The sequence below is a fragment of the Canis aureus genome, chromosome 16, assembly GCF_053574225.1.
Source record: "Canis aureus isolate CA01 chromosome 16, VMU_Caureus_v.1.0, whole genome shotgun sequence".
Taxonomy (NCBI): domain Eukaryota; kingdom Metazoa; phylum Chordata; class Mammalia; order Carnivora; family Canidae; genus Canis; species Canis aureus.
In genome coordinates this window covers 62,702,705-62,730,157 of record NC_135626.1, presented here as the reverse complement: position 1 = coordinate 62,730,157, position 27,453 = coordinate 62,702,705, and the positions used below count along the sequence as shown (strand labels likewise).

The 27,453-nt window shown below is 68.8% G+C and overlaps 1 protein-coding gene across 2 annotated transcripts in view; it reads right to left on the bottom strand.

Moving 5' to 3' along the window:
- BAHCC1 (BAH domain and coiled-coil containing 1) overlaps positions 1 to 27,453 on the bottom strand; it is a 55,536-nt gene that overhangs the window by 21,502 nt on the left and 6,581 nt on the right. For both annotated transcript variants that reach the window (XM_077854582.1, XM_077854583.1), the window contains exons 2-3: positions 12,315 to 12,494; positions 2,630 to 2,752 (exon numbers count right to left, since the gene is read on the bottom strand). In XM_077854582.1, the coding sequence (XP_077710708.1) occupies positions 2,630 to 2,752; positions 12,315 to 12,494 (303 nt within the window). The remainder of the gene's footprint in view (positions 1 to 2,629; positions 2,753 to 12,314; positions 12,495 to 27,453) is intronic.

Below are 27,453 nucleotides of genomic sequence, written 5' to 3'. Positions count from 1 at the left end.
AGCCCGTCCACGTGGCCAGCCACCGGGGCCCCGAGGTTACCCGCTCCGGGAGGTTTACCCGCGACGTCACGTGCACCGTCAGCATGTGGCCTGGCGCACATCCCACCGTGCAACCCCAACACCACCCGTCCCCAGAACTCTAGCATCGTTCCAACGGAAGCTCCGCGCCCAGTAGACATTAAGTCATCGCCCCCCCCCCCGGAAAGTTCTGACTGTGTGCAGCTCCCAGGGGAGCCCCCGCCCTGCGCCTCGGTGGTTGGGGGAGGGCAGGCGGGACAGGTGGCCGCGTGCACTGACCAGCACGGGAGCTGGAGGTCTGGGGCAGTGAGTCCTCTCCCCCACCCCGGCCCCCCGCCACGCGGGGCAGGATGCTGGCTGGCAAAGCGGGCGGTGGCGCCCACGATGTGCGGCCAGACACCGTGATACCCGGGGCGCTGCGGGAGAGCCCGGTGATGGGGGCCAGGCGCTGAGGGCCGCACCTGACCAGGCCCCGGGAAGTGCTGAGACAACCTCAGGAGACAGTGAGCCACGCCTGAGGATGGGTGGGTGTGGAGGCCCCACGGAGGCCCCCAGCTGCCCTGCGTGGTAATGGGGCCCTCGGGCTGGGGCTCCAGCGACGGCGGCACAGAGAAGCAAGAGGAAGCGGCCCCAGCGGGCAGCCCCTATGCCGAGCCCATCGGCTCCCCACGTCCCTGAAGCTCTGGGCCCCTCCCAGCGGGTGGGTGGTGGGTGTACCCCCAGCTTCCCCAGATGGGCCCAGCCTGGGGCAAGCCCTTCCCCGGACGGCCCCGGGACGCCCACTGCTCCCAAAGCTAGGGCGGGGTTCCCGTGTCTGGGGCCCTGGGGGCCACCCCCCGACGCCCAGCTGGGGTGGCAGACGGGCTGCGTGAGGGCCTGGAGCCCAGAGGGGCACGCGGCGGGGAACAAAGGAACATTTGGAACTTGTAAAACCGTCCTCAGCCGCGTAAGTTCCTCATCAATTTCCTGCTAATTAAAACAAGGGGGAAGAGGGGATCCTGGGTGAACCCTAATTAGCTGGGTTTCCGAAACCCAAATGTTCTTGGATGGGACCCCACCGCAACACGGAACTACAAGGCCGCCAGTGACCCCCAGCCCCCCGGCTGCAGGCGGGCTCCGTTGCTGCTTCACCCGGTTGGGTTCTCACCCCTGACAAACGCTGTCAGAGCGGCTGCATGCGCGGGCGTTTGGGGGGGCTCAGCCTGTGGCCTGGGGGCGGCTGTCCGCTGGGCAGCAGGGGGGCGGGGGGCTTCTCAGCCGCAGGCGCAGTCCTGTCGGCAGCGGCCCGGGCGCCGGTCCTGGGCTGGGTCAAGGCCAGGGCTCTCGGCTGCCCGACCAGGCCCAGGGGTGCAAGACACAGCAGGGGGGCAGGCTGGTTGGGAGAGAGGGCTGGAGGACGTGCTGGTCGTCGGCTCACCCCCAAAACCGCCTCGCTGGGGTCCCCCTCCTTCCTGGAGACCCCTCTGATCTGACCACTACCTCCCGAAGCCCTGCCTAGTGTCCTGTCCACGGCCCAAGCCCCGCGGGTGCTTTGTGGGCTCCCCCTCTGCCCCCAGAGAGTCTCTGCCTCAGGGCTCCTTGGGGCTCCCCTGAGCTGCGTCTGCCCTCACGACCCTCCTCACCCAGGGCAGCTCCGTGCCCCCCGGCCCTGACCCCCACCAGGTGTGTCTGGATGGTGTGTCCCCTCCCACAGCCTGGCCTCGGGTGCAGGTCATCTGGGACCTCTCGACCCTCGTGTCCCCTCCACACTCTCCATGGGACCCCGTGTCCCAATTCAGTCCCCCTCCCAACAGCCTCCCTGCCCGTCTCCCAGGAGCCACCCCAGAGAGACCTTTCTAAAACCCAAATGAGATGTCGCTCCACCCAGGAAAGTTCGGTGAGAAGCGGGGACGGGTACTAAGGCCTCCAGGAACTCCCCGCGCCTGTCCCATCTCCAGGCGGCTGCACCCCCTGGGCTCCTGGATGGGCTCCACGCCCCGGAGGCTGGGCCTCTGCACGAGAGAGTGTGCACGAGAGAGCACGCACGTGCATACATCTTCATCCCTGCTTCTCTAGAGCAAATGACCTCAGCACCCTTCTCCGAGGACACCTCCTGGAGGCCCTGTCTGCCGGGACACATCGCTGCCCCCACGCCGCCTGCAGCCCTGTCTGACCTGAAGCCCCGAGGTGCAGTGGGGGCCTCCCCGACCCCTGCCCGGCGGCATCTTCCCTCGGAGCTGCCCAGGCAGTCGGGGACAGCAGTCAGGTGTGCGGGGCAAGGCTAGGCACTGGGGGAGCTGGGTGCCACCTCTCGGGGCTGCGGTTACTGGAGGTGCTTCCGCTGCCGCCGGAGAGGTCCAAGCAGCGTGGTTGTGTCTTCGGCGTGCTCACCTGGCCCCAGCACATAACCTGCCTCTTGGCCACGTGCTGGGAGTTTCCGTCCTCCTAGAGCCTGAGAAGCAGGCTCAGTCTCCCCCAGTCCCTACCCTGCTGTGACCTGAGACCCGCGGGGAGGCCTGCCCAGGCTGGCTGCCATGACGCAGCGCCCCCGAAGCACCCCGCCCCGCCCAACCCCACCCTCCAGGATGCCCCTGCGCCCCAGACCCCAGCGCAGCCCCAAGCCAGCACTTGCCTTTTTGGGTTCCATAGAAACGATGTTGCCCATAGAGAACATTGCTGTTTCCATGGTGATCCAAGTGGCTCATGGGTAGAAAGGTGGATGCCAGACTCCCCGAAAATCTGGGGTACCCTGGAGCTGGGGAAGCAAGGGAACTGGCTGCAGAGGCACCTCTGAGGCCCAGGCCCACAGCCGCCCAGACCCCAGGGAGGTGGGACGCGGCGGGCGGCCCCGGAGCGACGCCCCGCAGAGCCTGGTGTGCAGCCCGCCGGTGGGAACCCATCAATACATCATATTAACTCTGACTCGACTAACACCATCCCTCTGGTGCGGCACAAATTGAATTGCTGATGGGCTGGGAGAGGGGAGGACGGAGGATGGAGGAGGGGGCCTGTGGTCCCCCCAGCAGCACTCGGCGCGGGAGCTCCAAGGCAGGGCAACAAAGCGGCTCTGGGAGGATGGGGACGTCGCAGACGCACACGCTGGACAGAGGCCCTGGCGGCATGGGCTCCACCCCAGGACAGCCGGGGCCAGATGCCACCCTGGCCTGCATCAACCAGCAGGCACCCGGGTGACTGGGCAGCCCCGTCCTGCTGGAGGCTGCAGGCGGTGTGGCTCCGCACTGGCCGGGCCTCCTCGGTGCCTGAGATCTGCAGGGCGAGCTGGCCCCCGGCCCGAGACCCTCCCTGGAGCCTCTGAGTCATGCCAGGCCAGCCCTTCTCTGTCCCTCTGGGGGCCTGGCCCTGCCCAACACAGGGACGCCAGCCACCTGGGACACACACGCTGCCCCAGAAGGGATGGACACACGGCGTCCGGGCCGGCCGCAGGGCCCCCAGCCACCTGAAGGAGGCCCTTCGTGCTGGTCCTTCCGACCCGGCCCCGCAGGGAGGGCAGGAGGTGGCACCCAGAGCCGGGGCAGCCGGGGAGCCAGCGGGGCTGTGGCGGGCAGGACGCAGTCTCACTGCAAGACGCGTGCGTTGAGCTAATGCCCTCAACTTTCTCTCCACGGAGAACGGGCTCTGTAGGAGTTTCTCTTGGGGGCCCCACGACTGTCCCAAGAGCGACCGGCCCCTGGGCGCAGCCTCCCATCCTTCTGGGCGGCCTTGGCTGTGAAGAGGGAGCAGCAATCCAGGGGTTTCCCCAGGGAGCGGCGGCCACAGGGACGGGGACAGGGAGGCACTCGTGCAGGGCCCCGCACAGCAGTCCTGGGAGGGGAGCGAGGCCAGGCCCAGTCCCAAGGCCAGCGTGGGAGGGCCTGTCACAGCCGAGCCGGGAGCCACAGGCCGGGGGGCAGGGGCACGAGCACCCCCTCGCAGGGGGTCACAGCGGGGTCCTGACAAGCCCTGAAGCAGAGAGCTCCGTTCCATCCTGCTCAGTAACCGTTCTGCACACTCCGTTTACGACAGAAGCAAACATTCCTGTGAGCTGGTGAGCATCCCAAGGGGAACGGTGCTGCAGAAGGGGCAGGGTCAGCACCACAGGTCGGGCCTGCCCCCCGCCCCCCATCCCCCCCCATCCCCCCCCCGTCCTCCGAGGGCCTGGGGTGTTGGCTCATGGCCTGAGACTGGCCTGCCTGGACGCCGAGGCGGCCCGTGGGTGGGGTGGAGCGGTGGGGCCTGGGCTCGCTCTCAGCGCTGGGGGGCGGCTGCAGGTGCGTGGGGGAGCCTGGAGCCCACTGGAAGCATCAGGGGCCGGGGAGGCTAAGGGGGGAACCACCATGGGGAACTCAGCTCAGAGGTCAAGAACGGAGCTACGGGGGCAAAGCTTGGCACGCGGCCTCAGTGGCGAGCGGGGGGCACCCCGGGGTCCCTCAGGAGCAGGCTGCCATTCAGACCCTAGGATGCCGTCTGATGTTCCCTGGCCCAGCGGGTGGGCGGTGAAGCAGCGAGTCCCTCCCCGAGAGGTGAGCAACGCAGGACGTGTCCCGGGTCCCACGGGCTCCTAGGAACCCCATGTGGGGGCCCCAGAGGGCCCGAGATGCCTCCCCGTGCAGGGCTCACATCCCCGGGCACCTCGGAGGGCTCGGAGGGCTCGGGAAAGGTGCCAGGCACCACCCGGCCCGTCCCCCTGCAGCCCCTCCTGCTGAGGGCAGGGCTGGGTCCGCAGAGCCTGGCCAACTGGCCTGGTTTGTGTGCGGAGACGCATCTGGAACAGCTGCTGCCTAGATTAAACTCAGCTCCTGGAAGACTTGACAAAAGCTGAGAGCCGGACGGGGCCGGGAGCCGCCGGGTGGGGGGGCCGAGGCCTGTGTGTGCTGGGGGGGCTAAACCGCCACAGCTGTCCCCTTTTAATTGGCTGCTGTTAAATGTTTTACGGGGCCTCGTTTTGGTAAACAGAAGTCTGTAAATTCCTCCTTCCCAGAACCCGTTTCCCGGGCGTGGACGCCCCCCTCCTGCCGTGACCCCTCGGGAGGTCCGGGCCCGCCGCCCACCCGCCCCCTTGGGGGTTAGGCCTTCAGCACCCGGCCGGGTCGGGGGGGCAGTGTCAGGGTGCCGGCTCGGCGTGTCCCTGTCCTGCTCCTGAACCTGTGATGGTGGCCTGGGTCTGCTGGGGGCGCAGGGGGCCCCTGCCCAACCCGAGGCCCCACCCTCGGAGACCTCAGACAGGAATACGGGCTGAGGGGAGGAAGCTGGGGACAGATGAGAAGGAAGCAGCAGAAAGGGCATGGGCCGGGGTGGGGGAGGAAGGGGATGGGGGGCCTCCCCACCCAGACACAAAAAGATCCCTTCCTCTCTGAACTGAATAAAAAATGATTTTACGAACCGCAGCAGCTGTTCTGAGCCAGGGCTGCCAGGGCCAGGACCCGAGGCCGGGTGCTTGAGGGGCGATGGCGTGGTGGCTGTGGGGCTGGAGCCGTGGCGGGGGGCAGCTGGACACCCAGGGACCCGGGCCCAGAGCCCCTCCCCAGACCCTGGAGGTTACTGTGCCCGCCCGAAGTGACAGGTGGCAAGTGTGCGTAAAGCAACGGCCAACGGTGGGGAGGCTAGGCTGTCCCTGGGCTCCCGCTGCCCTGACGGCCCCGGAGGGCCTGGCCCAGCTGCGAAGAGGGGCCCCGGGCCTCAGTGGACATTTCACCGTGGACACCCTGTGAGTTGCCAGGAGACTCAGGCTAATCCCATGACATAAGTGACAAGAGGGGACAAAGGGTCTACGCCATCACCCGATGGCTGGGATGAACAGTCAGGGGCTGGGCAGGAGCAGCACCACCGGGTCCCTGGGCCGCTGGGAAGCAAGCTGACCACACAGAGCAACCCCTCCCGGCATCCTCTGGGCCTGTGCTGGCTGCCCGGGAAGGTCAGGGGTGCAGGTGGGAATGTGGGCAGCAGGAGAGGAGGCAGTGGGCAGCCCTGCCCAGCCAGGGGACAGGGGGGACAGGAAGAAAGGCAGGGGCCCCCTACAGGGGACATAGCCTCGAAGACGGGCGCATTGGAGGGAGGGGCTTCTCCCGACACCGCAGTGAGGACGTGGGTGCCTGCAAGGGTCCTGCTGCAAGCCTCCCAGCCACAGAAGAAGGAGGGGCGGGCCCGCAGCCACTCGGGGCCCCCTGCACCCCATGTGTGCCCTCCACCCAGCCCGCGGCACCTCCCCGCTCCGGGTCTCCCTGCCGTAATCCCCCACCGCCCCGGGCCAGACCCTCCCAGGGACCACCCTCCTGGGGGGCGCTGGGCACTGTCCTGGGGCTCTCAGGAGCCCAGGGCTGGGGGTGGGGAGTGCCCAGCCAGAGGACCCCAGCCCAGGCCCATAGCCCACGGCGCTCGGTGAGCGCTTCTGGAGGCTCCATCCCAGCACCGCTCCCCGAAGCAGCTCTCCACTGCGTGGCCACAGGGCCGGCGGGGCACAGGGGGCAGGCTCTGAGGACCTCGACGGCCCGTCTGACCAATCAAGGCCCCGTGTCCTCGGGGCCAGGCCCAGTCTTGGGGCTTCAGCAAGGGTCAGACCCTCCAGACAGAGCCCCCGCAGGCCCCCCCACGCCTGCTGGCCCTGACGGGTCCCACGATGACCCACGGAGGCCCCTAGGAGGAGCGGCCCTGGACCAATGGCCCCCGCCCCTGGCTCTCCTGCGTGAAGCCCTTGCCAGGAGGTCAGGGGGGTCACTGTGACACACGAGTCTACTCAGTGGTAGTGACCACCGGGTGCTGGGTTAGGAGAGGTCCTGGGGCTGCGTCCCCGTGCAGCCCTGTGTGACTGACTAATCACGTCTGCCCCGGGAAGGGGAGGGCCGGGCGGCCGGCGGGCAGGACCTGCGCATCCCTGGGCTAGCCTCCGCCGGGAGCCTCCTTGGCCCCAGCCCCCTCCCCGTGTCCTCCCTGGCCCTGTCCGTAGGCCCCTCACACCTGGTGGTTAGACCCCGGGTGTCCAGGCTGGGCTTTCAGGGTGCAGCTCCCAGGACCACCCCCGAGCGCTGGGGGGAGCCGAGTGAGCCCTCCTGTGGGAGGGGGTGCCCTCGCTTCAGCCTCCTGCAGCTGGGCACATGGTGGCCCTTTCAGTGCACCTGCCAAGCCGTGGGTCACGATGCCCCATGCACACATGCCGCCCCCACCGCCCAGGGCGCAGGCGCAGAGCAGGGCTGAGGCCCGGGGGATGGGGCCAGGCTCCGGCCGGGGGGTCCAGGCACCTCGTGGACAGTCCCGGACTCCTGGCACGCGCTCGCGGGGAGGAGTGAGGCCCGGGCTGCCCAGAACGCAGAAGCCGCAGGCCTCTTGCCGGGAAAGGCAATAGAACCTCAGAGCTGAGAGCTGGGGGGCAAACCAGCATGACCCCCAAGACCTTCACTGACATCCCACAGCGCACCTGTGGCTACTAGGAAGCCCTGTGCCAGGGGCCGCCACCTGCTGGTCATTGGGCCTGGGCGATCCTGGGGCTCTGGGGTCACAAGCCGGGCTGCAGACGGGCCTGGGAGGTGACACAGGGACCTCTCCCCGGCCCAGACTCGCTCCCGCTGCAGACGTCAGCCCAGGACGGCACCAAGGGCCCTGGAGCAGTGGGCAGCTGCTCCGGGGGACAGGCCAGCGGGGAGTGGCCGTGCTCAAGGAGGCCCCCGCCCGGCACCTGCTGGCCAGGAGGCAGCGCTCCAACCGTGTCACACGGGGTCGGGGGCTCTTCTGTAAGGGCGGCGGGCACACAGAGTAAGCAAGGCTGCGAGGGGCGCTGGTGAGGCCAAGCTGCCACGGCTCCCGAGCCCTGCAGATGACCTCACAAGGTGTAGGGCTTTGGGCCTGGGCCAGCACGGCCCTGACTCCCCACGGCCACCTGGGTGCGGGCAGAGGCCTTGCTGCGGGCACCCCGGCCTGGGTGCCAAGGGGGCCCCAACACCGACCAAGAGCCTGGCTGACGGTCTGGCACGGGGACCAGCAAGAGCTGGAAAGGGGGTACCTCCCCCCGACACGAGGGAGGTGGAGGGAGACAGGGTTTCAGGGACGCGTCCTGGGGCAGCTGGAAGGGGAGGAGGGGACAGCCTCCCGGTCAGGAGCTCTGGAATGGAAGCCACCCTTCCTCTGCCCTATGAAACGGGGTGAAGAGCCGCCCAGTACCCTGGTGCCACTCAGACAGGTAGACAAGGCAGGTGCCATCCCTGGGCCAGGACGAAATGCCCCAGGTCTGGGCACCACAGGTCTGTCCCTGGCCTGACCTCAAGCCAGTGACTGGCCCGGGCGTCCTGGCCTCAGGGCAGCCGTGGCCTCAGGAATGAGCCAGGGCCGGGTAGAGCCCCCCACTCCGCCTGGGGACCTGCCTCACAGCCATCTGGCTGGGACCTGCGCCCCAGCGACCAGGCGAAGGCGCAGGAGGGTCAGGCCCAACAGCAGGGCAGGGGACACTGCAGACTGGGACCCTGGTGGGAGGGTGGGCCAAGGCAGCCAGTGGCTGCGGGCGCCGGGAGGGGAGGGGTCAGGGAAGGCCCAAGGAGGGTCTGGAGGGAGCCGGGATCCCCAGGAGACGGCCTTCTGCTGGCCACATGCGGCCTACCCGGCAAGGCAGCCCTGATGTCTGTGTCGGGATCCTCCCCACACGGGACCCTCGGCAGATCTCAGAGCGGCCAGCTGTCCCCACGAGCCACCCCCTTCCTTCCGGCACGGGCAGGGGTCAGGGAGGCAGGGCAGGCATCTATGCCCGGCTCAGGGCGGGGGCACCAGGACGGCCATCACCAGCAGTGGTAGGGGCAGAGTCCCAGAAGGTCTGAGCCGCCGGGGACACTGAGGCAGGAGAGGGGGGGTGGAGCTGACTGGGCCTGGGGGGGTCCGGGGGTCCAGGGCAGAGACCCACCTCCGACAGCTCCTTAGACAGTTCTGGACCGCGACGCTGCAGGAGGCAGGATGGCCTTGGAGGGCTGGGAGGCGGCGGGTGCTGTCCCTCCCACAGCCTCTGGCTCCCTCCCAGAAGTCCCCGAGGGGGGACCGAGGGGGCAGAGAGGCAGCATGTGGGGAAGCTGAGGGTGCTGGGCGCAGCAGGGAGCACCGGGGCTGGCCTGGCCCGGATGGAGAAGCAGCCGATGCCCGTGGGGGCCCCAGGCCGGGGATGCCGCGGGCGCTGCTGCCCCGGAGGCGCCCCCTCCAGGTGGCACGACAGAGCGCAAGGAGCCCACGGTGCACAGCGGCCGGGCCCACCCCTCCCCAGCTGAGCCCCCAGGAACAGAATCCCCTTTCACCGGCCCTGTGGGTGGTCCCAGCCCCAGCCGGCAGCTGGGGGTGGGGCGGGCAGAGAGGGGCCAGGCTCGATGACAATGGGACCAGCTGTGCTGTGCCCCCCCAGCCCCCGCCCCTGCTCCGACCCACCCAGGGCAGGCAGGCTGGACACCGGCTCACCCCTGCCTGGGCCAGTTCCGCCGCCCACTCCCACCCTCAGCCTCAGCGGGGAACGTCCAGCTGCAGGCAGGACCCTTCACTTGGGCGGGCGAGGAGGCCGGGAGTCTGGGGCTGCACTCTCGGTCCCTGCCCCAGGCCAGATGTTCCGGGGCGGCTCCTCCGGCTCCGCGGATGCTCCCCTGCACCCCAGCAGCTCCCCCAGGGAGGCAGCGAGCCTGGACCCTTGCTCCGGCAGCTGCCCCCCAGATGCCGAGCTGGGCGCACCACGGGCCGGGGCGAGTCCCGCCTGGCACCGGGGGGTCGCCGCCTGGGCCCCCCCCCCCACGCTGCCCGCCCGGCCTCCCTGCCCTCCCCACGGGGCTCCAGCCACCTGGCCCGCCACAGGTCAGGGGGGGCACCTGGCACCCGGCGGCCCGGGGCGGTGGGAGGAGGGGCGGAGGGTGGGAGCCAGCCCGTAGGCGGCCCGCCCAGGCAGCCCACCGTGCCTGCGGCCCCCGCTCTCCGGCCGTGTCGCGTGCCCCCCGCCCGCCTCACCCCCCTTCTCTCCGAACACACACGGCAGAGAAACAGGCCCCGGCACGCGGGGAGCCAGCTGGCACCCAGTCAAACTAGCAGCCAGGCACGCTGCCAGGGCAGCCAGCCAGCGAGCGCTGCCACTCGCTCCGGCCCCGCCCGCCCGCCGGCCTTTCCGCTCCAGCTCCGGCGCGCAGCCGGCACCACGTGGCCCGTCGGGGGGCGAGGCTGCAGTCGGCGGGCGGCGGGCAGGGGAACCCCCGCAGGAAGGAGATCCCGAGGCGGGGCGGCCGAGTGGAAGGCACACGGGGGATGCGGTGACGGGTAAACCGAGGCACCAGCCCGGACGGCCCCCTGGTCCCCCGCCCCAGCTACCCTCGGGTGGGCCCTGCTCCCCCCAGGCCCTGTGCCCTGGAGGCTGGCCGGTGGGGGGGTAAGAGGCCACATCCTGTTTCCCTCTGTCCCTTGTCCCCCTGCGTCCCCCCGGGTCCCCCTGAGCTGGCCCACGGAGCCTCCCCACGCCGGGCCGCAGGTGAGTCCAGCCCGAGGCAGTGCAAGCGGTGTTTTGGGGCCGGGTGGGTGGACCGATGACCGCTCGGCCTCAGGGCTGGCCCAAGAAGGAGGGACGTCCTTGGCGAGGCCTGGCACTGACCCTCGTCCCACTCAGGCTGCCCCGTAGGATGCAGGGCAGAGGCCCGCCCAAGCCCCGGAGCCCCCCACCCCTGCCCTGCGGGGGGCTCCCCTGGGGCTGCCGCTTGCTCGGCTGCTGGTGCCCCAAAGGCGACAAGCCTCTTGGCCGAAGCAGCCGTTGGCTCAGGGGAAGTGAGTGGCGGGAGGCCGTTGAGGGTGCAGTCTGCCGGCTGCCTCCCACCCGCCCTCCCCGCAGCCCCCAGAGGGGCAGGACAGGGCCACCCTCTCCCTGGGCCCCGGGGCAGGTGGTGCTGCCCACAAACCGCCCTCCGCGCTGGCGGGGTCCCCCAGGGTGGGCCAGAAGGAGCCGTGCGCGTCCTGACACAGAGCTGCTCCTGCTCCCGCCCAGCCACCACTGCACAGAGGGGAAACTAAGTCAGCCAACCTGGGTGCGCCCGTGCACCTGTGGCCAGGCCGGGGTGGGGCAGGGGCCGTTATTCCGTTACTTGGTTATTTTGAGGTGGTCCTGGGCGGCTGCTGCAGGCCTCCCCCCTGCTCCCCCACGCTCGGCCACCCTCCTCCCTCCCACAGACATCCTTCCCAGATGCTCCTGCCAGGGCTGGGAGCTTGCCTTGCAGACATGGAGGGTGGGCGGGCTGGAGGGGCTGGGGGGAGAGGTGCACGGTGCACGGGGCGCACCGCAGGCGCCAGCGAAGGCACAGCCAGGGCCCAGCCGCATGTGCACCAGCCCTCCCCTGGGGGGCCCTCAGAGTGCAGAGGGCAGGGGGCCGGCCGCGAGGGCAAGTCTGGGCCGGGGACCCCGCTCTGCCCGCCTGGCTGCCCCGCCACCAGGAAAGAGAGCTGCTCCTTATCGCCTGCCCAACATGTGCACTCTGCACAGCGCTTAAAGCCCAGATTATTTTAACAACTGTCCCTCACTTGTCACCTGTCCTGTTTGGAAAACAGCCCCTTTCTTGTTGCACAAAGAGGTTTCTCTGGCTCTCCGGTAGCGCCGGGCGCTAATCTCCCTGCCTGGAACGCGGGCGGCGGGCGCAGTGTGTGGGTGCTCGCTCTGCAAACGCGGTGCTTGCCGCCCAGCAGTCACTGAGTTACGGCGGCGCTGGTGCCAGGAGCGGAGAGCCCTCTGTGCCCGCTGCCAAGTGCAATTACCTCTCCGCGTGCCAGCCAGCGCCGCCGGGCTTAACCCTTCCCGAGCCGCATGGATCCCAGTGACCTCGGGCGTGAGCTGCCACCCACGTCACAGCACCGCGGGGCCGGACAGACAACAGGGCGCTGGGAGCTGCGGGGAGCCCCAGAGTCCCCAAGGGGCCCCCAGGGGCCTCCCTGCTGGCCGCGTGCCCTGTGCGCACAGGACTCCATTCCACGGGGAGGCCAGGCCCCCGAGGTGGCAGCGGGAGCCTGTTGACAGCTCTGCCCTCCCCGCCCCTCCCTCCCAGCGGGCACATCTGGAACCCACACCTCTCCAAGTCTGGGGAGGTGGGTGCAGCCCCAGGCAGAGGGTGCAGCCCGGCCCCCGCCCGCCCAGCTGGGCTCCACATTTCCCTGGCCCCCCCAGAGCCCTCTGGGCCCCTCCTCCTCCTCTCCCTCTCTGCCCATCTGTGTGCACATCTGGCTGGGACCACTGCCTGGCGGGGCCCGCCCTCCGTTTCCAACCAATTACCACCTCCCCCGTGGGGGCTTCCTGGGCAGGCCACAGCAGGGGAGCCCCCTCTGCTCACCCCCGGCCCTGGACTTACCTTCATGGGAGTGAGAGAACCAGATCTGGGAGGTGGCAGGGTGGGAGCCGCGGTAGGCCTGCTCCGAGGGGGCCGGGGCGGGGCCGCTGGGGTGCGCGGGGGCCGCTGAGCCCAGGCTGCCGGTGAGAAAGCTGCCCATGAAAGAGGAGGCCGCAGAGTTTCCCATCAGGCGGCTGCCGGCTGTGGACACGGGGCAGGGGGGCGAGAGTGAGTCTGAGCAGGGCAACCTCACCAGGAGCCTCGTTCTGAATGCTCCTTCTGGAGCCCTGGGCTCCAGGGCTGTGGCCTTCCAGTACCCCCCGGGCCCCCAGATGCCCTCAGGGTCCCGTGCCCCCGTTACTGTTTGCACTGCTGCCACCACCACGTCCCTGTCCCCACTCCACCCCTGCAGCCAGATGCCAAGCCCTGTGCCCGTGGGGGGCATGCTGCGGTGTGGGTGGGCCTCCTCAGGGGCAGAGCCCCCGACCCTCCCAGGCTGAGGTTCCCCCGCCACCAGCACACCTGCCAGACGCCTCTGCCCACACCTCCCAGGGAGCTCCAGCGTCGGCGGAGGCCCTGCCCCAGCCCCGGGGGCCCCCCAGCTCCCGGGCAGCACCGGGGTGACTGGCCTCACCCCACAGTGGGGTCCTTGACTTTCTCCCCACTTCCCCCCAGTTGACTTATGAGCCCTGCCCCAGGTGAGCGACATGGAAACAAACGGCGGCGAAGAGGAAGAAGAGCCTGCGGAGGGCTGGGGACACGCTTCTCACAGCCCCCGGGGTCTCTCAGGGTCAGGGTCCGGCTGGCGGGCGGCACACCCACGGTCACCCGCCTGCCAGGACCCTCTGCACCTCCGGGGCCGCCAGCCTTCAAGGCCTGCACGGCTATGGCCACCTGCACCCTGCGCTGCCGTGCCCCCTCCGTGCCCCTCCCTCCCCAAATCCAGCGGCCAAGGCCAGGCTGAGCGAGCCTCCCTGGATTTCCACGCCGACCGGGCGTCTGTGCGCACAGATGCTCTTCCAGGAGCGGCCCCTGCTGCCCGCTGGGTGCCTGAGGGCCATCCTGCGTGGCCCCCACCCTGGCAGCGCCTTGTCACCTCCGTTCCCCGGCAGCGAGCCTGGCCTGGGACCATCCCGGGGGATGGAGAGCCGGGCCTGGGGGCTCACCACCCCACTGGGCTGCATGTAGGGGCCCCGTGGGGTTCGAAGGGGCGCTGGGGGCCCGGAGGCTGTAGGCCCTGCCCAAGGTGAGTCAGGGCAGCTGTTTCCCAGCCCTGGAGGCAGGGGGAATTTGTGAATTTGTGATTCCTCATCCAGCCTGGCGTGGCCCTGGGAGCTTCCCAGACTCGGGGTGACTCAGCACAGAGGAGGCAGGGCCCAGCGCAGGGGCAAGGGAGGGGCGGCCCCGGCGGTGGGGGGGAGCACCCTGGCGGCCTCCCGCCCCTCCCATGAGCAACGATGGGACCTACTCAGGAAAGGGGCCTTTCCTGGGCGCCGGCCACAGAGGCAGGTCTGAGAGCGCTGGCGGGGGACCAGGCTGCGTGCTGACCTCCGTGGCGGGTGTCAGGCTGCAAGGGGACCCTGAGAGGACCGGGAGGCAGGGGACGAAGGTGCCCAGGAGCCAGGGACTTCCCGGACCGCAGGGCTGGGACTGCCATGGGCCGTGGCCAGACCACAGGCGTCCAGCCAGGGGAGGGGACTCTGGGCTGGGAAGGGAAGTGTAGGCCTCCAGGGGCTGGGGTGGAGGGGCAGGAGGGGGCAGGCAGCCCCTGCCGGGCTCCGGGGACCCTGGGGGGGCCATGCCTGGGGGATGAGCAGGCCTCTTCCTGCCTCGCCCAGGCAGCCCCTAGTCTCCCAGGGCCTCCCACCCCCGCACCCTCCCAGGGAAGTCCCGCCCACCCTGCTCCTCCCGGGACAGTGGGAAGCAACCGGGTCCAAAAGTCGGGTCTGGATAAAGGATTTCTCCAGGAGCCCAGCCTGAGAAGCCCGCACCTTGAGCTCTCCCACACGGCGGGGGCAGGCGGCTGGCCAGGCCCGGGCTGGGCAGGAAGTGCAGCTGGGAGTCCCTGGGGCCGGGGAGCAAGGCTTGGAGGATGCTCGGAGGTGGGTCCCGCCCACACGGGGTGTCCCCAGCCTGGGTGCTGCCGTGGCCGGCAGGTGGCCTCTGAAGACCCACCGCCCCGGCCCCTACGCCGAAATCAGGTCGGGGAGGTCCCGGGACATCATGGGTGCCCTGTTCTGACACTATCCCAGGAGGAGGTCCCACTGCACAGGTGGGGGGAACCTGGGCTCAGCGGCCCCTCGTCATGGCTCCAGAGAGCGGGGGACACCCCCTCTGCCCCCGAGCCTGGGTCTATCTTGCCCCTGTCTACACAGCCTCTCTCAGATTGAGGGAACCCTCAGGGGGCCCCTCAGCTGGTTTCTCGGGGCCGAGGAAGGGACCCGAACCCCAGCCCTGCCCCTCCCCACCCTGGGACCTTCAGAGCCACCCCTCCCACACCCACCTGACCTAACCCAGCCCCCCATGGCTCTGCAGCCCAGGGCCTGGTCCACCGGGTCCTCCTCCACCCTCCCCTTCAGGTTGAAAACACAAGAGCCTTGTCATGCACACGTGAGGTCTGCAGCTTCGCTGTAAACTGCACACACGGAAGGAAGCAGAGGTCACCAGAGACCCCGCTGCCCCGGGAGCACCCACGTGTTCTAGGCATTTGTGCACTGGCCCCGACAAAGGTCGCTGGGGACACCTGCCACTCCCTGCTGCACAGACATCGCACACCCCGAGCCACCGTCGGAGACTCTCACGAAGACCCAGGGGGCCCCTCCCACCCAAACCCGTCTGCAGTGCTAGGTCCCACCAGGGGCTCCCACACCCCTGGCCCGCAGGCCAGTCCTCCCGGCCTGGAACCTGTGCGGTGGGGCTCTGCAATCCTTGCTCTGAAGGGCTCCATGTCTTCCTTCCCACCCGGGGCCTAGAAGCTTGGAAGCAGCTGGAGGTCCCAGGGCAGGGTGGCGGGTGGCGGGAGAGGGAAGAGGACCCCGGAGCCTCCCCTCCCCTAGCTGGCTCTCACTGTCACCTCCACCTCCAAGGAGTCTGGACATGGCAACGTGCCTGGCCAGCAGGGGCCTGGGCAGACCTGGCTGCCGCCTCCCCAGCCCCTCCCGCCAACCAGTAGCCAGCCCCAGACAGAGCGTGAGCAGAGGCGGCCTGGGCCCCGGCCAGGGCTGGAGCCTCGCGGCCAAGTCTGGCCGGGAACTGGGCTGAAGGCCTCTTTCCTCTTGGCAAGGTCCTTGCCCATGGACTGCTGCGGTCACCGGCCCGGGGAGGGACAGTGGGAGCCCCGAGCAGCAGGGAAGGCCAGAGAGGTCCTCGGGTGGACACCCCCGCCCTCGGCTGGGCGCCCTCACCCCGGAGCCTTGGGCTCCAGCCTCTCAGACCAGGGGCTCTGCGGACCTCACGCATTGCCTTCATGCAGTCCCGGCCGGGGGCCCACCGTGGGGCATCCCCGTGCGGACGCTGTGGTCCCAAGGGTGCCAGCTGGGGCTGAAGGAGGCCCATCCACTCCGAGGCCGCCCTGTCCCCCCCAGCATGCGTGCCCAGGTGGCCGCTGCCCCGGGATTCTCCGTCACTGTCGTCACAGACGTGGCCCGTGTTCAGGAAAGGGGCCTGGCCGCCGAGTGGGTGTGCGCAGGGCCGCCGGCCGCCCAGGCTTTGCCGCCCCAGACACAGGGCTCCGGTCCCGGCTCCGGCACCGCCCAGGCTGTGCCTTGTACCCCACGGAGGCCTGGCCCGGGCGCCGGGCTGGCTGAGAAACCCGCTCCCGAAGCCAGCATGCCCGGGGCGGGGGGGGGGGGGGGGGTACACGACACCCCCTGGCGGCCCAGCTCCTCAGCACAGCCCCGACCCCGAGCCCCATCTGACCCTGCACCCCGAGGCCCAGACCACCCGGACCGGGAAACTGGCCCTCCCTGGCTGGCCGCTGCCCTCACAGCTGCCCCAGCTGGACGGGGCTGGGCTGCAAGGCCCTGAGCACCCCGACATTGTCAGGTGACTGCTGAGCCCCGCCTTCGCCCCCGGGGCCTCGGCGCTGGGAGGCTAAACCCAGGCAGACAGCAGCCGCTCTGTGGGCCTGGCTGGGGTGGCCCCACGTGGCCGGGCACGCCCGAGGACAGCTGCGTCTTCCTCCAGCTACCCTCTGGCCAGGCCACCTGCCACCGCCAGGAGTTGCGGCTGCTCCCACCCGAGCACAGGTGTCACCCGGGGGAGCCTCCAGCCCAGGGCACTGACTGGCGGCTTCGCACCCAGAGCTTGGAGGGCCTGGTGGCCTGGGCAGCCGGGTGCCTGCAGTGCTTCTGTGTCCAGCCCCACCCCTGTGCCAGACCTGCGGGGGGCCCCAGGAGCCCGGCTGCTCACTGTGACCCCAGGCCGAGGGCCGAGGGAGCAGAAGTCGGGCAGGCGAGGGCCTCAGAGCTGGGCACAACCAGCTCTTGTTTCGTCTTGAGTGAGCCACGGGGACGGCACCCTCCCTTCTGGAAGCCGAGCTGTGTTGTGCAGAAATGGCCAGGATGGCTGCGGCTGCTCCTGAGAAGCAAGCCTCCCGGGGCTCCCCTGACTCCCCGAAGCCCAGTGACTGCCGCTGGCACGGGACTCCCCGGGCCCTGCATCCTCCAGCTCCCACCTTCCCGCTCATACCTGCTCAGGCCTGCAGGGCTCACCTGGGCGCTGGGGACACCTGAACACTGGGGCCATCCCTGGGTCTCCCCCAGGACACCAGAGGGACAGGAGGTGTGCCGAGGGGCTGAACCAGGCCCCCAGGGAGCTGTCGAGAACAGGGGGCAGGAAGGACCCACAGCCCAGCGCAGGGCCCAGCCACACCCCTCTCATCCGGGACAGGGAGCGCGGAAGGACAGTGTCCAGCTGGCGTCCAGCCTTAGTCCTGCAGGGACCGAGATGCTGCGGCCTGGGCAGCCTGCGGGAAAGCGGGTGGGGGGAGGGGGCCAGGGAGGGGGCACTCTGGGTGTGCACGGGGCTGGAGGATTCCCAGCGACCGCCCGGAACGGTCCCGACAGGGCTGGACCCCACTACGGCCCAGGCATGAGATGACAGGGCGTGCTCGCAGGGTGACCACGTGTGAGCGCCGCTGCACGGCCGCTAGTGTGTGCACGGGGCACAGATGACCCCGCGTGTCTGAGGCATGGGCTCTGAGGATGTGCACTGCACCTGGGTGTGGACACGAGGCACAAAGCACGCACGAGGGGCCCTCGAAGGCCTGCTTCCCAGGCCAGACTCCCGCCAGACTGGCCCCCTCGCGGGCCCAGACCCTGGCCTTTGGTTCCGTCTGCCCGACCCCCGGGGGACATGGGAGGGGGCAGTGGGCTGACCAGCTGCCTGGGTCCTGCCTACCTCCTTCCTCCTCCACCCTGGGAGGTGGGGGCACAGCCAGGCTCGCCTGGGGCGGAAGGGGACCCTAGCCTCTAGTCCACACCACACTGTAGCTCTAACACCCCCAGGCTGTTGGGGAGCAGGACCCTGACCAGGCCAGCTGCTCAGTCCCCCGCAACCTGGACCTAAAAGTGGCCCCAGAACTCGTGTGGCTGCTGGGGGACAGCTGGTAGGCCCGTGGCCAGGCCCACCCCCCAAAGGGCAGCCCATCCTCTCTGCGGTGGAGAAGCAGCTTGGACGGCACGGAGCCCTCTGGTCTGGGACGCCCCCCTGCAGGGCCAGCCTTGCAGGGCAGGCTCAAAGACCCACACACCCACTGTGGGGACCTGGGGGAGTCCCCTCCCTCCGGCTGCAAGCTGGCCGCCCCCAGGCATTGGCCTGTCCAGCGATCCCGGCTGCTGTGCACAACTCTGAGATGGTGGCTGGACCAGAAGAGGAGCCTGAGGCAGGAGCCGGGAGAGAGGAGGGAGGGGGAGAGTCCGAGGGGGCAAGGATGTGAAGCAGAGGTTGAGGCTGCGGGCCGGCCCAGCCCGAGGATGTGGAGCAGCCCAGGGTGAGGGGCAGCCGCCCAGAAACATGAGCGTGTCACATGGGAAGCCCCTCTCCAATGGCCCAGGAGAACGTTCCAGAAGCCCGGGTTGGCCCAAAGGCAGCGGTTCTCAGGCCATAATAGGAAAATTCTGTGGTTGCTGAGCCACCCAGCCGACCAACGTGGAGGCAAGATGACAGGGGAGGCCCAACCACCAACAGCCCAGAACTAATAAAAGAAAAGGAAAATCGGATATAAGTCTGGTTCTTATTAAAAGGGTAAATTTAGCCCTTTGGCTGGGCAAAGGGGCCGCCCTCGGCCTCAGGGCGGGGAGTGACTCAGAGGGCCCGGCCGGGGTCGAGGGTCCGGGCACAGCTCTCCTCCGTGCTCCCCTGCCCTTCACACAGCCTCCTTCCCTGCACCCTCCCCGGGGCAGGCGGCCAGCACCTCCCCCCCAGAACCCCCCTGAGGGCAGGCAAGCGGCGGGGCTGGGGGGCGGGCTGGGGAGGTGGCCGGGGCCGGTCAAAACCACCCCTGAACACCCCCAACAGGCAGAGTGTCCTTGGTGAAGCAAGGCCCTTCCCTTCCTGCCACCTTGAAAGAAGTCGGTGCGAGGAGCTGGAGGCTCTGGTCTAGACGCCGCACTTGGGGCTCCCGAGCCCAGCCCTCGGCCCCCAGCCCCCGGGCCTCCCACAGAGGGCCCAGCACACCTGCTCGCGGGGCCTGGTGTGACGTGCTCACACCAGCACAGTATGGGCCCCGAGTGAAGGCTCCAGGCCGGGGGTGGAGGGTCTAGTGGGCCTGGCCATCGTGTCCGCGTTGCCTGGCACTGGACCGGTGTCCAGGGGTGTGATCTTCCTCCTCCCACCCCCACCCCCACCCCATGAAGGTGAGATGGCTGCCTGCACTTGGCAGAGGCTCCAAGGTCAGCACAGCAGGAGGAGGCTCTAAGGGGTGAGGCAGGTGCTGGTGGAGGCCACCTGGGGTCAGGCTCACCATCCCATGGACCCATCCCTCCCTCCCTCCTTCCTTTCATCCCTCCCCTCCCATCAGATTATCCCTCCCTGGTAGGCAGTCACAACCCCCAGACCCAGGTATAGTTACTCCCTGTCCTGCCACCCTCAGCCCTACCTGGCGGCCGCCCCGGCCATGTGCCCACCTGGGCGCTGGCCCTGAGCAGGGGGCATGTGTGCTGCAGCTGCCCTGGCCCCAGCCCCCTGGCCCCGTGCCCCTCGCCTGCTGGCCACAGAGGCAGTCCCCTTGGCACTCGGCTGGCATGAAACCTCACGGAAGCCGGCCTCTTGCTCTCGGCTGGTTCACCAACCCCTTTGCCGTTCTCAGTAAATGCAGGACTCTCCCTGCCTGGAAGCTGGCAGTTCCAGGGTGGGGCGCTCAGAGGCACCTCGTCTTCCCAGGGTGAGGAAGGCTGGCGAGCTCCCTCAGGTGACATCCCACATCCTGCCCCGGGTCCAGCTACCAGGCCCGGAGGTCGGGCTGGCCTGGGTGGGCTGGAGGGATCTGAAGACAAACCCGTCCCAGACTCCTAGCAGGGCTGCGGGCTGACCCAGGCACCTGCACCCACCCCCAGGTGGGAGAGGCACTGGTGTGCGTCGTGGGCTCCAGCGGAGCCGTGGCTGCTGGGCAAGGGCAGAGGCGGCCGCAGGCCCTGGGGTGCTCCGTCCGGTGGCTACCACGATGCGCTGGGGAGCTCCGCCTGGCTGCCGCCCGCCCTCAGGCCAGCTTCTCGTGCCTGAGAAGGACCAGGGACCACGGGCCGGACCCCCAGGTGGGCTGGCTCGGCTGCAGCGTCCTGGAGCGGGGCCAGGAGGGTGGCCAGGAGGGCACCCGAAATCTGCCCGGGTCACTGTGTGGACCAGCCTCCGGTCTCTGAGAAAGAGAGGGCAGGCGGGCAGGGCAGGAGGGCCCTCTCAAGTTCTATAGGTCCCTGACGCCGGTGCCAACTGTCCTCGTTTCCCCACCCACTCCTTTAGGTATGGTTCGATCCAGCCACTGGGACTCTTGCTCCAGTGCCGCCCCCTCCGGGAGAACACGTCCCTTCCTGATTCTGTTTCTCGAGGCTCCACGTGCACCCGGGCCGCCCCCGCGCAGGGCCCTCCGCTAGCACCTGGCCAGGCACCGCGTGGCCGCCCGACCCCAAGTGCCCTGGGAAGCTGGTCCTGCCTCAGTGGTCAGCGCGTGGCCACCGTGGGCCTGGCAAGGGGCCGGCTCAGGAGGGGCCTCTCAGCCCAGGGGTTTGCCCGGGGGGGGGGGTGCGGGGGCTTGAAGTAGGAGAGACCAGCGGGAAGGGCAGGGAGCCAGGAGCAGCCCAGGGAAACGTGCACACACACCAGGGCGCGGAGACGCGGAGAGAAGTCACGACGAGCACGTGAGAGCCAAGCCGGCAAAGGCTCTGTGGGATGTGAGGTTGTGGGACGTGAGATATGATGCTGGGGGCGGGGGTGGGGAGTGGGGGGGGCGGAGGAAAGGCGGGTGTCATTAGCGAAAGATGCTGTTTATTTTGCAGGAGATGGCATCGCCGTGCAGGGGGGAGGGGGGACGGGCAGGGGTGGCCCACGTGACTCCCCCAAGGGCCCCGAGGGAGACCAAATCCCCCAGGGGCCCCTGGAGAAAGGCTGGATCCAGGCCTGCTCCCCACCACGCACCCTGCTCCCACAGACGGGTGAGCCCAGGGCCCCGGGCCCTCCAGGCAGAGACCTGCAGGAGCCCCAACTTCTGGCGCCCCCTTCCCACCCCGAGTCCCCGGGGCCAAAAGCAGGGAGGCGCTCGCAGGGAGGGCTGGCAGCGGGGTGGGGAGCGCCCGCAGCCCTGCAGCGGTGACAGGGACAACCTCGCTCCCCTACCAGCACAGAGAGGAGGTGTTCTAACCTCTGGAAACACTCAGCGTGAGTGGAAGGGAAATCTCAGCCCCCAGCGGTGACGCTCTGGCGTTTCTGGGGACTCTCGAGGTGCAGGGGCAAGAAGAGCAGCTTCGGGGCTGGGGGAACACACCACACAGGTCCACAGAGGGGCAGCCCTGAGGCGGGAGGGGTGGCCTCCAGAATGGGGTCGATTGAAGGCCAGCCCAGGGGGCTGCCAGCAGGAACTTGCAGCGCAGAGAAACGCCAGCAGCACCCCTGCGTACCCCTGTCCCCCTGCCACCTTGGTGTCCAGCCCCGTGCTCCCCGCTCCCCACAGGCTGGGGCCTGCGAGGGGCCGGGGTGGGAGGGCTGGGCAGAAAACCAGCCCAGGGAGACTGGGCTCCCGCACTGCTCCCAATGTGACCCCAGGGCAAGCGGGTGGCCTCACCAAGCTCGGCCACGTGGGCCCCATGCACCCCAGGAACGGTCCCTAAGCCTGAGGACTGAGCCCCTCCCCTCAATTCCCACCCCAAGCAACTGCATACAGAAAAGGCTCTGCTGCCTGAGGGGGAAAGGGGGCGTCTGCTGGGCTGCCCAGACAGGACAGGCCCCCCAGGGCACCGCCTCACACACAGCCTCGGAGGGTCCGGAGGGTCCGGAGGCCACCAGTGCACCATGACCTCTGGCTCCCCGTCCCCAGGGTCTGGCTGCAGCAGGCCCAGGGCACCTGCTGACCTCGCCAGGGCAGGCCGCTGGTCCACGCACAGCAGGGAAGGGCTGCCCAGACGTCACAGTGCAACACCCCTGTCACCCAAGCCACAGCCTGAACCCTGGGCTCCGTCCGGACAGTGAAACTCTAACCCGACTCATTCATTAGACACACAATTACCGAGTGCCCGCCTTGTGCGGGGTCAGCGGCCCTCGCCCGGGCCCAGCCCGGAATCTGAGGAAACCACAGGCCAGGCACCCTGGCCTCCAACAATGACCCTTGGATCTCGGTGGCCCACACTGTCCTCGAGGCTATTTTGGGGCCAAGTCGCTGCCCTGCTGGTGGCATCTCTCCAAGGGGACATCTCACAGGTGGTAAGACGATGCCACAGCCAGCACGTCTGGCCAGCCGGGCAGCAGGGCCACGTCTGTCTGGGGGCCTCCACGGAGCAGGGGTCGGGCTCTAGGAGGGGACAAGCCAGAGTGGGGTCACCGTGAGGAAGTGATGACAAGGTTGTGGAGCAAGGAGGGGTCTGAGCTGAGAGGGAGTGAGGTAGTTCTCCAGCGGCTTGGCCAGGTCACATGCGGGGAGCCGGGGAGTGTGGGTGGAGGTGGGGGACAGCCCCCCCCCCCCCGGGGCCGCCAGCTGGCCAGCAGTGGGACAAGAGTGGCGGGCATGACAGGGCACTTATGGCCTCAGGAGGGACTCAGGTGGGGGGGGGCTCCCGGTGACCCCTGACCTCTGGTATGTAACACCCCCCCCACCCCCCACCCCCGCCCCTTGAGCCCAGAGGCCTGTGGCAGCCACAGGGTGCAGGGGGGCCGGAAGGGGGCCCACCAGCACCAAGCCTGGAGATGCCCGCAGCCCTGGCGACTCCTTGACTCAGATTCCTGACCCACAGGAAGCGTGACACAATGACGCATGCCACTGTAAGCTGCCAAGTTTGGGATGACTTGTCACACAGCGATAGCTGACTACCGCAGAGAGGGGAGGGAGCCCGGAGCAAAGGAAGAACCTTCAGGAAGGTAAAGGGAGGATCAGGAGGGGAGTCAGCAACTCAGCAAACAGATCTGCTTCTCCAGAAAAGCCAGAAATCCAGGTTTAGGTGGGAAGTCCCCCTGAGCCCCACCTGCCTCCTGACCTCACCACACAGACACAGATGCACCCCCAGCTCCCCCGGGGCCCCCCACAGCCTACTTCCCTTCAAGCCAGGCCCAAGGTTAGTTACCTCTGTCCCTGACCGCTGCGGGCAGGCACAAGCAGGCGCCGTGAAGGGCCTCGTCCCACCCCCTGCCCTTCTGTTGGGGTCCTACGGGTCCTGTGGCCATCTCCTCCTCAAGGGCCTTTCGGACTCAGTCATTTCGGATTTCGACTACGTATCTGTCCTCACATCTGCGACAGGTGACGAAGGGTGGGATGGCCTGACTTCTCTCAATCTTACGTGTGTTCACATACATTAAGGACTTTTTAAGAGCTGGCCTAAGATGCATTACAACTTAATTTAGATTTAATTCTAATGTTAATTTAAAATAAATTGAAAGCTTATTTTTAGGAGACCCACAGGGATGAAAAAGTCTCAGAAAGGGGACTGGCTTCAGGCAAACTGCCCACGAGTGACCTGCTGGCCGGGTGGCTGGGGCACACGGCAGGCTGACGGCACAGGGCACCTGCCCCACTGGGCAGACCCAGCAGGCCCTGTGGGCTCCAGAGTCCAGCTCCTTCCACCGCGTCCTGTGCAGGGTGAGGAGGGCCGTGCACTGAGGCCAGGGACGAAGGGATCTGTTGTCATCACCCCCAGAAGGTGCCGCGGAGGCCAGAAGGGAGGTGGGAGCCCCAGTTCCACCCTCACCTGACTCACATCCCTGCCCGGGGCCTGAACCCGCAGCCTGCAGGCCGCCGGGGCCCTGGGGAGCGCCGCCGGTGAGGAGGCGCCCGGGCTGGTGCCACACGGTGCCTTCCTGAGCACACGTGCCAAGGCTACAAGGGTGCAGGGCCGGGGGCGTGAGCGCGGGGCTGGGAGGGAAGCGTGACGGGCGGGAGGGACCTGAGTGAGTCGCACAGGCTGGGGTGGAAGGTCTACAGGGCACAGGGGGACACTGATGGCCCAGGGACCACCTGGAGCTCCGGGCTCCCCCTGGGCAGGTGGGTGGTGCAGGGGAGGGGGAGTCCGAGCCACCTCCAGGGGTCACACATCTCCAACCCAGCACCCGGGGGCCACGACACAGCCAGGCAGGGGGGCAGCAGCCCACCGGGCCTCCCAGCAGATGTGGGGGGCCAGCTCCACAGACAGACTGGGCTGGGGCTGCCCTGCAGAGTCAGAGGAGGGAGGGAGGGGGAAGCAGAGAGGGAGCGGGGAGGCCGGCGCTGACTTCGAAGTTCCTGGGCCTCCTGTGCTCAGTGAGGATCCAGGGGCAGAGGACAGAGCCAGCAGCGGGTGGGTGACCCTCCCCACCTGTAAGTCAGTGGCCTGTGACCTCCCTACGGGTCTCCCCAGCCTCACACTCATTGGCCCAAATCAACCACAGGTGTGGGCGGGGTCAGGGTTTGGAGGCACAGAAAACGGGGAAGCAGGAAGGAGGCCACGCAGGGCACATCCGCGGAGGGGCAGGGCAGAGGGCTGGGGACTAGGACGGTGGCAGCCGGGGATAGAGGAGCAGATGCCTGGCCCCCGTCCCACTAGCATCTCGACGCACAGAAAGGAGGCACTCCTCCCTGCTGACCCGCCCGCCCGGGACCTGGCCCGGGTCATCTGCCCAGTTCCCCGGGGGCCGCCCTGCCTCTGGCCTCGGATGCTCCCCGTGGTCTCCAGAGAGAGATGCCGGCACCCCCACTCCACGCGCAGGTCCACGGCTCCTCGTGCTGCCCCATGGGGCTCTAGGACCTGCAGGCAGGTCGCTCTGCCCACCCCAGGGGTTGCACCTCTGTCCCTACGAGGCCAAACCCCCGTGAGAAGCCCCAGACACGTCCATTAGCCCCACTCTATGCCTATGGCCCCCAGAAGCAAGAGCCCACCCCGGTGGGCCATGGCAGGACCCCAGTGCCGGGGCGCAGGAGCCAGAACCCATTTCCTACCTCTGTGATCAAGACCACAAGACCTCAACGGAGAAGGGCTGGGGGGGCTGTGACCCATGAGGGAGGGGCCCCAAGTGCTTCCCTGCCTGTCCCCCCGGGGAAGCAGCCCCTCCTGCAAGACTCAGGCAGCACCTTCTCTGCAGGCCCCTGGGCGCATCCTGGGGCCGGGTTGTGCACACGTGTGTGTCCAGCCAGCTCCAACGGGCTCCTCGGGGACAGAGCAGGGGCCCCCGGCTGTCAGAAAGCCTGTGTACGGCCAGTCCCACCACGCACACCTCCCGGGCCAGGCGTCTGGCCAGAGAACCAGGAGCCAGCTCCCAGGGGTGAAAGGCCTGCCCCCTCGCATGGAGATGCCACGGAGGGCATGGGATGAGACTCTCGGCCCCGCCTGGGGGGCTCCTGTGTCTCTCCAGGGCCCTAATCTTGGGGGGGGGGTGGCCCCACCCCATCCAACTCCGCCTGCAGCCACAGGGGAGGGGAGGGCAGCCCTCCCCAGCTCCCCCCCTCACCCACCACTGCCCTATGACTCTGGTGAAGCCGCTGGCCTCTGCCCCCAGCCCCCGCCTCCAGGTGGGACTCTAACAGGGGGACAGCTCACTCTGCCAATCTGTTTAGCTCCGACACCTTTTAATATGTGGCGCACACAGCTTGGGAGCCTCTGCAAATGACGAGATGCTTCTGGAAGATGAGGAGACGCTGACCTGGCCCCTGGGAGGTGGCCACACAGGCTAGGGACACGCAGGGGGCACTGCCAGCATGCATGTCGCACTCAGGTAGGGAGAGGGCACCTTGGTTTTCGAGAACAGACCAAGGGTCAGGGCAGACCCTGGCACGTCTCCCATCCCTCTCCCCCTAACTCGGTCCTCCCAGAGACAGTCCTTATCTGCCCCTTTCTCCGACGTGGCTGTGAAATCATGGGAGGAAAACCAAACAGGGCCCTCCTCACTCCCCCAGGCATGTGCGTGCCACCCTGGCAGGGCACACATCCCCCCCTGGGGGCCCCCACCACCCTGGGAGGCCCAGCCCCGGCGGGCCTGGGGGAGGGGGGCACACCCAGGAGGGCACCCACCCCGCCGGCAGTGGGCAGGGTCTCGTGCACCGGGCAGCCAGGAGGTCAGGGCCAGAGATGGGCTGGAGGCCCAGGGAGGCCCTCCCGGGAAGGACAGGTGGAGTCTGAGCAGAACACGGTGGGGGTGGGGGTGGGGGGCTGGGTGGAGCTGCCCAGCACGGGCACCCGGGGGCTCTGAGAATCTGAGGCCAGGACCCTCTGGGACCAGCTGCATGACGAGGCCCGGGCGGCGGTGGCCGTGGAACTGGCTGGGGGGTGGCGCCGGCGGGGGGGGGCAGGGCAGGGAGCCCACTGGGAGTACTGGGGGCTGCCCTGGGAGCCACGGGGTGTCCTGCGGGAAGAGCTTCCAGGGTCCACGGTGAGAGGGCAAGAGGGAACTCGAGCAAGGCGACCAGTCCCCTCCTGCAAGGGCGGGCCCTGAGTGGGCACCACCCTGGCCGGCCGGAGCTCAAGGACAGAGCAGGTGGCGCGAATGGACACGGGCCAGCGCTCGCATTCAGGTCACCGGACGGCTGGCTCTCCCAGGGGCGCTGGAATGTGATTCCTTGAAGGCTGGTTGGGTGGGCACGTGCCACCTGTGGGCACGCGTGGGGCCTGTGTTAGGGGCAGCGCGGCCCCAGCCTGGGCTCCGGGCCCCAGCGGGCCTCCTCCCCGCTGTCCAGCTGTGCTCAGCACTCGGGGGGCCGCACCGCCCGCCCCTGGAGCTGCCTGTGGAAGGGAGTCCCTGGGAGGAAAGCCCCTGGCTGCCCCGGGGGACAGGCAGAGGGACAGGCCGAGGGACTCAGCCAAGACCTGCCTTCCCAGAAGATGGCAGGGGCCGTTCAGTCCTTATGCAATTTGCCTCAGGCATCTCCATCTCTCTCTCCATCTCTCTCTCTCTCTCTCTCTCTCTCTCTCTCTCTCTCTCTCTCGGTGGGGCGGCCCCAGGAAGGCATTGCTCCCAGGCCGCCCTCGGGCCCCAGCCAGCTGCTGAGAGGCCTCGATGGACAGCACCCGGGTCCTCTCCTCGGTCCCCCATTTCTGGAAATATCCAGCGGAAAACCAAGTTCCTGCCCTGAGGCGGGGAGGGGCCGTTTCCTCTTTCCTCCGGGGCCAGGCACGCAGTGGGTCCCCCCAGCGCATGGCACCGGCCTTCGCATCTGAAGACACTGGACTCTTTGTTGGGGGGCGGCGGGGGGGGGGGGGCAGGGAAGCCGACCCACCTGTTCCTTGTCTTCCCCTCCTCCCCCCACCCCAGGCCAGAATGAGAAAACCACTTCCTGGCTGATCCCATCTGGAACCTAATCGCCCGGACAGCTGCCGTGGCCCTTGGTGCCAGCTCCTGGTCCCGCTCGGCGCTGGACGCCGCCCCGCGGCCGCCCTCGCCCCCCCCCTCCAGCGCTGTCCCTGTCGCCGGCCGGGGCAGCTGCGCGCAGGGCCAGGGAGGCAGGATGTTATGTATTACAACCAACAGGGGCGGCCCACTGTCAAGCGGGCCCGCGTGA